At 48.3% G+C, this 13,303-nt stretch overlaps 1 protein-coding gene across 1 annotated transcript in view; it reads right to left on the bottom strand.

Moving 5' to 3' along the window:
- Window positions 1–55: 55 nt before the first annotated feature.
- Window positions 56–13,303, bottom strand: part of LOC121594308 (sestrin homolog) — a 31,766-nt gene continuing 18,518 nt past the window's right edge. Inside the window, exons 3-8 of the mRNA XM_041917411.1 lie at window positions 3,803–3,967; window positions 3,549–3,731; window positions 3,230–3,467; window positions 2,855–3,161; window positions 2,484–2,778; window positions 56–2,396 (exon numbers count right to left, since the gene is read on the bottom strand). Coding sequence (XP_041773345.1) covers window positions 2,310–2,396; window positions 2,484–2,778; window positions 2,855–3,161; window positions 3,230–3,467; window positions 3,549–3,731; window positions 3,803–3,967 — 1,275 coding nt within the window. The 3' untranslated portion in view covers window positions 56–2,309. The remainder of the gene's footprint in view (window positions 2,397–2,483; window positions 2,779–2,854; window positions 3,162–3,229; window positions 3,468–3,548; window positions 3,732–3,802; window positions 3,968–13,303) is intronic.

The raw sequence follows: 13,303 nt of genomic DNA, 5'->3' as shown, positions 1-13,303 counted from the left end.
GACCCATCCTACGTACACATCAAAAGCGCACACTAAACGAAACACCCACTTCGTGTAGGAGAGTAGTATTTGTAAATTTATTTTGATGATTTCTCTTTTTTACAAAATTCATTCTCACGACTCATACTTGTATTCTTCTTTTTGTGTACATCTACATATATGCACACCATTTGCACGCTGGCCTTTTTGTTGTTGTATGCTTCATACAGCAAGAGAACACTTGCTTGCAAACGCGCGCACTGTTCTGTACACGCGTTGTACGGCAAACTTGATTAACAGCCTTGTTTTACGGTTAAATTTCGACATGGTAATACATCAGCTCTGTGTTGCCAACCAATTCATGCGTACTTTCCTTTTCCTTGAAACCATACCGCATCTTTGCTTTGAGGCGAGGGAAAGTTTGGGATTTTTGACATAAAATTCCGACAATCTAGCTAATGTACAGTTTCCGCTTACAGATTGCGCCGTATCAGTGGACTAGTTGGTTCGCAACAAAGGTCAGTTTGGTGAGTTGTAGAAAGCATGTAAAAGCATGCACGATCGCTGATTGCGAATCGCAAATAACATTTGGTAGCAGATCTAGTAACGTAAACAACAGCAGAACCACGTTCCTATGAGGAAAGCAAATAGTGTAATCCTTGTTTGAAGTAACGTTGCATTTGATGCAACGCATGCTAAAATTCAATAAGGATCGTTCGTCGATTAGAGAAAAATAAAACAAAAATATATATTGCATGTAACAAAAACTCTCAGGACAAAAACTGAGATGGGAACGATACCATCCAAACTCGATCCAAACGAACCCAAAAACGGTCAAACCAATCTGGTTGGTGGTATTGTGTGTCGTTAGCTAAACTTCGGACAGTTACTACAGCACAGCTGTTGCTAAACAAAACAGTACTAAGGATTGTGGTTCGTTTCGGTTTCATTTGTTGGAAGATCCAGTCAATACAAAAAAAGAAGATAAAATAACAACAAATTGCAACAAGGATATCACCCTATATGGCTATATGGCATAATTGGAAGCAGTAGCAGTAGCAGGCTTGAATAGCTATTTAATGCACAGTTACACGCCTAATGTAGGGAAAGCTTTGCGACGCTTTCTCGCCCGTTTCGATTTGTGATTTTGCAAATAGTAGTAGCCGCGGCAGCACTTGAAAAGAAGTAAAACCTTATCACAGTGAGATCAGAATGCGGTTTAGCTAGTATGGGGCAATATGCCACTCGTATAGTGACCGGCTTTACGCTTCGTTTTCGATCCCAATTGCTTACTCCTTATTACACACCAACTGCTCTGCCGCCTATGTTCTCTTCTTGCCGTGTGAGCGCATCTCGTCCGTTCAATAGGTAATACAAAGTTTTTTAAAAAACAACATTCATCCGAAAATTGGACATCGTCAATAGGGAGGAGGAGGGGGTAGGGTACGCGTCCCGGGACTAAAAACTGGGGGGAGTAGGGGTTCTAAACTATCTAACGCTTAGATGTTTCCTGGGCAATGATTAGCTTGTTTGTGTTTCGTTTAGATATCGATGCCATGCCTCCCTGCTTTAACTTGCCCTCTATCTCTCTCCCTCTTTCTCTCTCCTTCTCTCTGAATGGTGTGGCGCACATATGCTAGTGTATCTGAACGTTTTCTTTACCGTTTTTTCGTGTTTGCATCAAGCAGCAACCTATTCTTAGTACATTTTGCAGGGTCTGACGGTCCATTGCGTTTCGCGGACAACCCTTTTGTGTTTTCGTGTGTCCATGTGTTTGTATATATGTAATATGTGTTTATGTAAAACTATATCACCCATCTAAATATTCCATTTTGCTTGCACATCATCACTCCGGTCGACCCAAGGCTCCGGTTTCGTTTGCGAACGTTCCTTTACACACTTCTCCTTTCCAGTTTGAAAGTTCAACCTCCTATCACGCGTATCTTGCACACCTTCAACAACGACGCATCCGTGGCGTGAGACGAGAGAGGGGTTTTAGTACAATATAGTTAACAACAATAACACAAACAGCAACAACTTTGCGTTCACAAATATCCTTCCTCTTTTTTAAAAACAAAAAAAAATACACATCTCTTCTCTGAACGTTTGTAACCTGAAGCACCTCTCAACATCTTCCTACCTGCCTATATCACGCATTCCTTGTTCTCTCTGTTTTCTCTCTTTCTATCTGTCCCCGTATATATGTATGTATATAGCTATCCTCCTCCCGCAAAAACGCAATTCCCGCCCAATCATTCGTGCTCCTTCACTGTGGTAGGCAGGCTCACAAAACTGGCCGAAGGGCTGGCATTTGCCGGTGCCGGTGGTAATCATGTCATGTATCGCATAACTTCGCGTAAGGCATACAGCAGCTCCGCCTGATTGCGGGCTTCCAAGATCATAAGATTGATGTGAACCTGGAGAGAGGGAACAGAAGAACAGATTGATCGTTTAGAAACTCTGAAGCAACTACATCCACTGGTGTTGTACCAATGATACATTACCTTTTCACTGTGCTGCAGCTCAACCAGCACACTGTCGTAGTCCAGCTTGGTGATGCGCTCCGGGAAGCAGCAGGCCGTCTTGATGAACATCTTGAGCGAGCGGTCGAGCAGCTGGTTCACCTCGCCGTAATCGTAATCATCGTGGCGGATGCCGTAGATGCATTGGATGTAGTTCCAGATGGCACGACGAAACTTGGACGTGTCGACATTCGTCCGTCCCGCGATCGTGTAGTACGTTAGATTGTAGGCCGCCCGAAACTTGTCGTCCAGATAGAAACCGACATCATTGTACAACCTGCCGGGAAGCAACCGTGTTGTTGTTAGTTGATGGGAGTTGCCAACGCTGTCGGATAGTAATTGCGTCCACTTACCTATTTACTAGTGAGTATCCATGATCGTCCCAGGAGTAGTCCTGTATCCGGAACGTTTGCGGAATGTTTTCCGCACCGCGGCGCGCAAAGTCCTGATATGTGAAGCCGGGATCGTCCACGTAGCGGCCTAGCTGCTGCGGCACGTCGGCCGGCGCCTCCCGCACCACCGGCGGCAGCTCGGCCGCCTGCTGCTCCACGTGCTTGAAGCGATTGCTCAGCTCCGTCTCGCTGCACTCGTCGTTCTTCTCCGACAGGCGCTTCATGCGCTGCATCAGCGCATCGACGGTCACTTCCGGACGGATATTGGCTGGAAGGAAAAGCGGAGCCTGTCAGTAACTGAACTGCCCGGACCATAAACTGTGCCATCTCTCTTACCATCATCACCATTCGGGAGGTTTTCGGGATGCTGAGAATTGTACAGATCATTCAAACGGTTGAAGGCAGTCTTCTGGGTGAGAACGTTATTGTTTTCGATTTTGTGACTAGCGCCGTCCAGCTCCTGGGTGAGGCCGCAGGAGAACACGAACGAGGACAGCGAATGGTAGTGGGCCAGCAGCACGATCGCGTGCACCACCTCGGACAGCGACCAGCTGTTCTGTCCCTTTGTGAGTCGCTGTAAAAAGCAAGCGGGAAGCATGTTCGATTAAACATCCGGAAGGATTCTTATGGGAGTTATTTCACGGGGGTCCCTTACCTCAACGTGTTCCTTGTTCAGTAGCCACGGGCGATGGGCAAGGATTTTGTTGATGTCGGAAATGGCACGTAGCTTCGGGGGGATGTGTTCGAGCCCGTTCAGCCAGTTCGGGTCGCCACCGTTCGCTAGGAAGATTTCTTCGTACAGGTTAACCAGGTACGTGCATTTGTGGCGGGCAGCGGCCTAACAACAAAGCGAAAAACGTTAGATTAGTAAGCACTTCTGATATAGAAACATCGAAAAACAAAGCTTACCATTATCGCTATGTAGTTCCTATAGTCGTACGGTAGCGGCCCATCACACTGCATGACGAACTTCTGTGTGTTGAGAAAGTGGTCCAGATAGCGGGGATGGTAAGCGATCACCTTGGTGACATGGTCCAGATTCGAGCTGTCTGTTGGCGAATTCTTTGAGCCATACTGTAATGAACAAGAAGAGGAAGAACAAAAATGCATATTGTTAAAAGGAAGAATTGGAACATGAGTTGCACAAAACTAAGCCAAACAATATGATCATAGATCATCCAATGGGACCAATGAGTAATGAGCGCGAAGCTAAGGGGGCAGTAGCAAAGTCTTTAATCGGAAGATGTCCTCCCGCAGAAATTATCGCCATCCCGTGGTCAACGACCTGCAACGACCTGGGCCACAGGTCCTGATAAATCCAATGACTCTGACGTCAATGACGTCGTCGAGATGGTTCGCGAGCGGATTGACCTCGCGAATCTACGCTGACTCCCATTTTTTGTGTGTAACTCACGTACTCCCCGTTTTCTGGATCGTACTAACGACCCAATCGTCCGCGGCTAATTGAGGAAAGCGTCAACTACCGATAAGAGATCGTCCGGGGGAGGTTGAGGGCCGAGAGATGTACGAGAGTTCGCCTTGAGAGGAATTTTCCTACGCAGATGGTGAAATGTTCGAAACACTTTCCCATTTAGACTGTTTTTCGCAAAGACATGGGTGACTGTTTCTGTGTCCTCAGCTCCAATCAGCTGTTCTTTGACGCGCCCCGGGGCGGAAGGATGTAAACAGTGTGTGTGTGTCGTAGCCGCCGCGCGTTCAACAGACGGCAAACAGCTCTCGAACGTCATTCGCGCTGGGAACGAGCAATCAAGCGAAGATGATACTCGGTTCGGTTGGTAAAAATAACAACCATCATCATCTCCCCTCAAACCCGCAATCGACGTAAGCACAAAAAGTCGCTCAGGCGGGAACCGGTGAGAGGAGGTATGTATGTAAGATGCTTTTGCTTACACGACGCCGGTAAACAACACCTCAGCAGCCGGCCGGTTACTATTTTGGACAACGGCCACACACTCATTTGCTGTGGCCAAGTGTAGGTCACTGTGGTTTGAGCGAAAAAAACAATATCCCGACAATATTGACAGGCGACACGACCCATCGTTGCATCGTTCGAGGGCCCTATAAGGTTGATAAATATTGCACCTTCCCGGGTGTGGTGTCCATCTACGGATGTGTGCATTCCGTTTGCAAACCCAACTCCAACGTGTGGTTTCACAGTCAACCGAGAATGCCTCACAAACAACGAACAACCCGATGTTAGTGGCACAATCACAGCATTCTTCTAGAGGCTCCTCCCGTTTCCTCCACAGACAATCTGGAAGTTTTGCGAGCCTACTAGCTGCTAGTGGTGTAAAGCACCCTGTGCAAAGCCATCTCTCATCGGGCCTGAGGCCTGAGATAAGCGCTAGATTTCCTTGTTGGCAGTTCTCGATCGGGCAGGCAACGATCGCGGGGGCAAAAGCCGTATTATGCTGATACATTCACCCATCTGACTGTACGCATCTGGAAGCTGTGCTACGGCCCAGATGCAGCGTGAATTGTGTTTACTGCCAACCCGATCGAGACCGGCGGCCGCTTACTTCCTGCTTCACCATCAGCTGCGGTGATAAGCAGTCGAATAAACATCATCGGGGCAGCGCACGTTGTTGCATCAGCGCCGCACTTCAGTTTACCGACCGACCACAGTGTGCGCAACATTGTTGTAGGCTGCGGCTCCTCTCTGTCGGGGTTGCGATCTGGCAACTGTGTGTCTGTGTGTGTGGTGGACTCTGTTAACCTAGTTGCGAGCGGTAGCGGTTACGGGAATGATGTTGTCAGCTAAATCAAACATGTAAACTCTCGATGGAGTGATTCGAAGGTGATTAGTATAAACACACACTACCGGTAACACCTAAATTCTTGGTTATGCGGGGTGGGAGTTTCAATCCCACAGTTTCTGACATTTACTCAGAATGCTTGAGACTACTCCATAACTATTCTAAAACGCAAAATAATCATACCCAACCGGCGTTGGATCATTGTCGTCGGTGGTACCCCCCCTATCCTGCTCCATCAATCACGTCTGTCCACCGTCATGATGATTCCCACGTACACACACGCATCCATCTTTTCGGGTATTTGTATCTTCAAAATTCAGCATATGGAAGTACTGTTGGTGGATATATCCAGCTGTCCGAGCATCAGTCTACACAAGAGAGAGAGAGAGAGTGTGCAAGCGTGCGTGTGTTTTGCGCTAACCGTTCGCGCACAGCTAGTAATGGGAAACATCTGTAGCGCTCATTCTTGGCCGCCGGTCCGCGTGTTTCGAGGTTGTTTTTCGGTAGCACGGTCCGGTCCAAGCCAGAGGTTTATGTTTGTGCTTCCACCACTCAACTCGCACCCTTGGCAGCACCGACGACACTTGAATGGGGACAGGAGCTCTACCATCAGGCCGGTGGGAAACCTGAGCCGATTTGGTGAGCTTGGGGTAGAGCGAGCTCCTGCCACTTTCTTGCCCTATTCCTCGAATATCTGTGACAGAGAATGTTGGCAATCATGTGGCACACATGTGCTTCAAAATTATTTTTTTTGGGAAGGCTGTGGCAGCAACACACACAGACACTATCGTACCAGCTGGATCTTTGTCGCGTAACTTTGCCACGATGAGAAAAATGATTAATGGCTGGGTTTCGATCATAATTAGTCGACCTTCCATCATTGGGCGGAAGGAGTGTAAAGTTAAACAAACCATTTGTTCCGGGGTCGAATGTTGTAGATCCTTGTCAAGCGTGCTCATTAGAATAATGGCACACGGGGCGCGATGATAACATCGCGGGCGTACCTGAGTTTTATTTATGTAATATCCCCTGCCCTGTCCATGTGCAGACATGCCAAAGTTCCTATGATCCTATAGGTAATAAAATGAGCTTGTAAGTGGATTTTTGAGATCAGCCGTCGATACCAACCACTCTCCTAGCCCATTATGAAGTGTCTCTCGACAATATTTCCTTGCAGGCCGTTTTTTTTTAAAGCTTGTGTGCTATCAGGTTTCATTATCATAACCATCACGATTCGTCGCTCTAGGCGGGGTCCGGTCCATCACGAGGCAACCGCGTGTGATAATGATTATCTCACTCGAAATGAATTTGTTTGCATGTTCCCTTCCTTCCGTCTGGGGGTGTTGTTTGCCGGGTGTACTCTCTACTACTACTACGAGCAATAGCAGCGCTCTGCCGGTGTTTTTACACCGTACGCTTCTTTCTCACCACAGCAAATGTGGCGTGGCGTGTCCATGGTAACAAAACTCCCCCAAAAAAAGTCCGATTATTCTAGCAACGGCAGTGTGCAAGACGGATCGGCAACAATGGGTAACAAGATTTCACGCCCCCCCCCCCCCCCCTCTGGATGCTCCTTAACGGGTCGCCACCGCTACTGCACTCCCAGTACTAGGCAGTGTTGTCCCGAATGTCATCGAATTTGCATATTTATTTGGTAAGCTGAGGTGTGTGTGTGTGTGTGTATATGACTCGGTACTCTCTTTTTTTCTGCTTTACTTCACAGTTTTATTTGCCAACGCCGTAAAACAGCTGCTCGACGGGCGAACATATGATCGACGTTGGGTTGTCGCGCGCGCTCATCACGTCTGCAGTTGGGAAGCCGCGAGGCAACGCGCGCACCCAAAAGTGATGGATAGCTCTGTGTGTGTGTGTACTGTCGCTCGTTATGGCCTATGGACGGGGACGGCAATGCCAGGTGAACCGCGGGCCCGAGGGCCGTAAGTGAGCCGCGCGGTTCGTCAATTTTAAATTGTTTACATTTCACTCCGGCACAGTTTGCGCGACCAGTCTGCTCGCGCTCTACACAACGTGTTACACCATGCCGTCGCCGTCGCTGTTGCTGCTCTTGCCAGACGGTTAAATTTGAAGAGATGTATACATGTGAGTATGGTTTTTTTTTGTACTCCCCTCTCCTTCCCGTCGTCGTCCAAATTGTGGGCAATTCATCACCGCGAACGACCGGTGCGCCTCGGCAGCTAAATGAAGGCAAAACGCGGATCCCCAATCATCATCAGCTGGAGAAGAATTGACACTTTTTTTTTTGAAAGAGGGACACCACATCACATCGATGATTTCGGTTGTGTCCGGTTTTGTTGGACGACCACAGAACAAACACACAAAAACTGATTATGAAGGTGAAACAAATCATTGGATATTAAGTGGAGCTAATCAATTGTAAACTGTGCGATGTATCATACTTGTAACGAGTCTAGAAAATGGGCATTGCGCAGGTTACAATCAAGGTTAACACCACATACGCGGTGTGCAGATGCACGCTGTGTTGCAAAAAGGGGGAAAGTTGAGCTGCCCGTTGTTTAACTAGCAGTAAACCCGCTATAAAAAGACACGATCGCCGGCCAGATCCGGCAACTGAAATGGCCGAAACGTGCTCCATCTGGAGGGCAGATAAACGCTTGTGCCCTTCTGCTTGTGTCGGTCGGTTGCCAGTTTCTGTTTCCGGGGTGTAGCGCGTCCGTCGCGAAAGGATTCCACCACCATGTTTATGATCCCCACGAGCGGAGAGGACAACCGTTGGCAAACCATTTGGCACGAACTCAGCTGCGGCTCGGCGTGCGCATAATGCATTTCTGCAGTGGTGTTGTGAGCGCGGCACGACTTCCTTATTGCCTTACTCCAATTTTATGATCGCCGAACACAATGGGTCCCGATCGCGACAAAATGCAAAACAAACAAATCCACTCCCGTTCCTACTAGCGCTCACCACGTACCCATCCTTCAAGGGGTTATGGTTCTTCGCGATCTGTTCCGGTTAGAAGATAAGATACAATTTGAGTGCAAATGCACGATCAAGATAGCTAATTAATGGGTTGCGCTATATCTCTTCGTTTGCTTTTACGTAACGCGCCCTGTAGAACAAGCAAGGTGGTGTCCTCACCACTCTGCTTCACTTGGTTGAGGTGTTCCAATAATAGGTTAGGTCGAAGGAGTGGTACATTAGTCTGCTTGGGATGCCTACTGGAGCAGTGGAGCAGCAACAGGGGCGCGCGCGCTCAGTGACACGTGAGTTGATTAAATCTTGCAATCTCTAGTGCCTTGTGGTTGCTATTTGCACCACTCCTCTCTCGGGGACCACTAATCCCGGCTGACAAGCTTATTAACCTGCCAAGTGTGGGAGTTGTGTACGATCCAGGTCATCGTACATTGTTATCGAGCGCTTAGTATTTATTGTGCTCCGATGTGTGTGTGTGTACACTCTAGAATGTGTTAAGTCACCGGCGATGGACCACTTTTTAGTGATAACGATACACTAAGGACGTGCCATAATAAGCTACCTTGTGGGATAATTTAATATGTGCACACATGGAGGATAGGAACTGTTGTCAGGTTGGAATTAGGAACTGTCGGTGTAGCTCTTTGCCACATTAACGGTAAGAACAATATTTGGCCAACCATCTCCCTACCCGCTGTGTGTGATACCACAGCAGTAGCTATAGACACAGTATGGTCAACATCATCGCCTGGCGCCACCATCTGCAAACTCATGTGTTGACAGTTTAATGGGAATTGCGGCCAACTGCTCGACCAAATGTTAGTCGTTGGATATTGGAGTCTCTTCACGGTCACCGTTATGGAGCATTCGTATGCAAGTTTGGGTGATCATTAAATCATGTGTCTTTGAAAAATGAAATGGACATCAACCCATCCATATGAGACCAAGATTCAAACGATTGGATGATATATTTCGACATAGAGTGACAGCGTACGCGGAACTGCATCAACCACTCGGACCTTGGTATGGACCGGTTTGAGCTTGACAAATGATAGCTCAAAGACGTGCGTGTGCGTGTGCTTATCCTCGAACAACACAGAACAACGAGGAACTAATCAAAGCTGTGTCTAGTTGACAGTTACCGGCCGAGCTGTGCCGAGATGGAAGTAATAAGGCTTAATTTCTACTCCAAAATATGCTTCATACATCTGCTCCTGTTGTCAACGTTTACGATCGTGTCCTTCAGCTCGCACATGTATCCGCCGCTGTTGCCCGGCTTAATCCGCGCGCTTCGGCACCGTAGTTGAACATATATTTTAACACGCACTGCGTCTCACACGGACTGCCGCGTCTTCCTACTCCGACCATTATTACGTTCGCAGTTCCCTCCTCCTTAGGTAGAACTCCCTTAGGCGCGTTACTCCGAGTTGATGAGATGTTTACTACCCAATCCAACCAGTGCTGCTGCACACCCGTTGACCGTCGGAACGGCCGCGGCCGGAATCGGTTTTAGTGGCACCAGCATCGTCAAACTCGCGCTTACCCATCATCCATCCAGCAGCGGGTCGCGTCCCCCATACGGTGGCAATGTTGAAAATCTGTTGACAGAATCAACTCAAAGCATCTGTGCGCGTACGCTGTGTGGTGTGGTGTGACCTTCGCCCGGCGGTCCCTACATTCTCCGAGTTTTAAGTGTTTCGCTCTCTGTGGAGGTTTTATTTTTTGCCCACGGCGTATGTGTGTGCGGCTGTGAAGAATATGCCACCGCAAAAGAACTAACCAATCTTCCTTACTGCTGCCCCGCGCTTCCATGGTGGATGGTGGACTGTCGCAAGTAAACAATTCGGTTTTTGGGACCCCCGGAAACCCTGAAGTGGAAAGTTGAAATATTTCATGGAGCAAGTTATCCGTGACGTTCCTCTTTTGGGCGCAACGCATCGTTTGCCATCGTCGGTGTCAATGTGGATTCGAATGAGTTTTGTTGTTGATGATATATTCTTCCCATTCGCTCTCGATATAGAAACACAAAACTTTGTACAGCGAAAATGGTTACCAATATCTTATGGGGTCATCTTCCTCACTGTTTTCTCTCCTGTTCGGTGATACAAGGTGTAATATATTGCCATTTAGCTGACACTGTTGATGACCGGCTTGGTGGTCTAGATGGTATATGCCCTGGTTCTTTACAAGACCAGATTTAGATCGTTTCCTGTTCGGACCACGCTTCTTATTTATAGCGAAGACTGAAGTCACGTGAGCACATATGATTTTATCGTAACGTAATCAACATCAAGGCCGTGTTCTTGATGGATAATGGTTCTTGGTTGGTACTAGTCCACAGTTTTGTAACAAAATTCTAATGCACGACACCGTCTGATGATGGAACAATGACGAAATGTAAGCAAGTGCTAATAGAGGAAAATATGCTTTAAAATAGAGCTGGTGGAACAACTAATGAGCCACTCGGCTACAGGAGGTGGGTCACTTTAGAAATCGACCCCTTGACAAAAAAACGCTTTTGACGCAATGTGTCGAAACGGCAAACGCTCGCATCGGCCTGCCGCCCACAAGACCCCATCGTGTGTGTGTGTGTGTGTGTGTGCTTTAGCCGGCTCGCGTATCGCGCCGCGCTCTCTCTCCCTGACCAATGGTGTCTGGCGTTGTTGGAGAATCAAAACAAAGTGATAAATTACGCTGTGAAATGAAGACACACCGGACGGCTTTGAACTTGCGAGAAGAGTGTGTGGAACGCGCGAACTTGCCTAGGATCGGGGAAGGAAGATCAGCTCTTTCTACTAGAATAGAAATAAAATATATTAGCGAACAACACCCTATCGCCAATGGCCCCCGAGAGGGGGAGCCGCCACTGCCCTGACAGGAAGTAAGGACCTGGAGGAATGGCTCTTGGTGAAACCGATGACATCACCCAATCGTATATGATGGGGTAAAGAGCGGCGTTTTGTTGTTGTGCACCCTTTCGCATATGGGGGGTAATTCAATCACGGATCGATCAAGTGAGATCTTCTAGCATCTTAATTACCAACTGTGTCCCGTTCGGGACGCTCATTAGTCTTGCGTTCACCAAGACGCTGTGGTTGAAGTGTGCCACACGCTGAAAAAGGAACCTTGTTGCACATTCAATACAAGCGTCCATTCTAGGAATGAATTAAGATCATCGCAGCACGCAGCCGCTGGATCGGACCGCCGACTTAAAAGCACTCCGCGCAACGTGACTATAGCCTCCCCGAGGAAGGAGAGGGGAGAGTGTAGCGATTATATTCAATCTCTACCCATTTGGTCGAAGTGTACCTACCACCGTAAGTAGCGTACTTTGTATTCAACGCGCTCGTAAAGTTCAATTACAAAATATAGCTCTACATAACACCACGCACACTGGGGACAGCGCTATAGTACAGGGTATGGTATAAGGCGCGGGTCTGCATTTGGTGACACTCGATCGTTTGGCCCACGCTCAGCACAGTTGCCGGAATAGGGGGAAGGCAGGCAGAAGAAGCGGGTTAGATGCAATAAAAAACAATCAATCATAAATCACTTTATTTCAAATACACCACCCCCTGCTAAGAAAGGGACACACGTACACTCGATGGCCCAGGCAGGCAGCGCCAAATACGTATTCCAAACTCCCGCGGCTGATGGGGTCTAACGCTTCATAGATGAGCCGGGTCGCGCGACAGAAGAGCGGGGGACACAGAAGCCTGACCCGGCAAACAAAGTATGTACCGAACACGCGTGTACGTGTGTTGTGTTGCGTGTCAACAACAGCAAAAAGAAGGTGTGTGTGTGTGTGTGGGAGGCAACTGGACTGCAACCGGCAAGAGATATAAACAGGAAAAGGGAGTAGCGAGCCATATGAGTGTGTGATGTTTTATGCATTTTGCACTCCCTCCCTCAGGTGGAGGGACCCTTTAAAATGTGTTCTGTGCCGGGTCACGTCATACACCCGTCACGCGTTACGCGATCGATTCTCCCCAGTGTTCCAGTGTGTCCCTTCGCCATGCCATTTTAGGCACCCGGGCAGCAAATCTGCATCATTGAGCGGTGATCACGTGCGTGCAAGTATTTAGTTTTTGTCACACACCACAGAGAGAGAGAAGGGTCCCTTCAAAACAAAACGCAGCAGTGTGGCGTAGCCGCTTCTTTCAGATATCTGCGATTTATTGCATCGATTAGCATAAATTAAAGCTCCGCCACTGTGGTAAACAAACAAAGGTCCGAAATACACAGAGCACACACAACTCCCCCCCCCCCGGGCACGATTCATATACACCCTTTGTGGCATGATGGCAGATCGTCCGGAGCTCTCCGGATTTAATAGACGATCACACGAAGAGTTGGGAGCGACGAGTCCTCTACCTGGCTCTCTGTTACACTGGACCCTAGGTGGGAAATGGGACCCCAAATCTCTGGCTGCATAAGCAGGAAGGAAGGGAGGGATCTGATTCCAACCCCCGGCAGGGTCGTAGATCACAGCGATACGATCAAACGATCTGCTCCGTGATGCTAGTGGTGCTGCTTCTACTGATCTGTATAAGCTGCCAGATAGGGGATCTCTTACCTCCTGATCTCCGCTTCTGGGCAATTGTTTCAGGTTAGCATGCGGATGTGTGTACGGTGTTGTGTGCATCTCTCCCCACAAACACTCGCTTTAGAGTAGTTTTATGC

This window comes from Anopheles merus, chromosome 2L (genome assembly GCF_017562075.2).
Source record: "Anopheles merus strain MAF chromosome 2L, AmerM5.1, whole genome shotgun sequence".
Classification (NCBI taxonomy): Eukaryota; Metazoa; Arthropoda; class Insecta; order Diptera; family Culicidae; genus Anopheles; species Anopheles merus.
The sequence above is the reverse complement of the archived record's forward strand: the minus strand, read 5'-3'. Positions and strand labels throughout refer to the sequence as shown.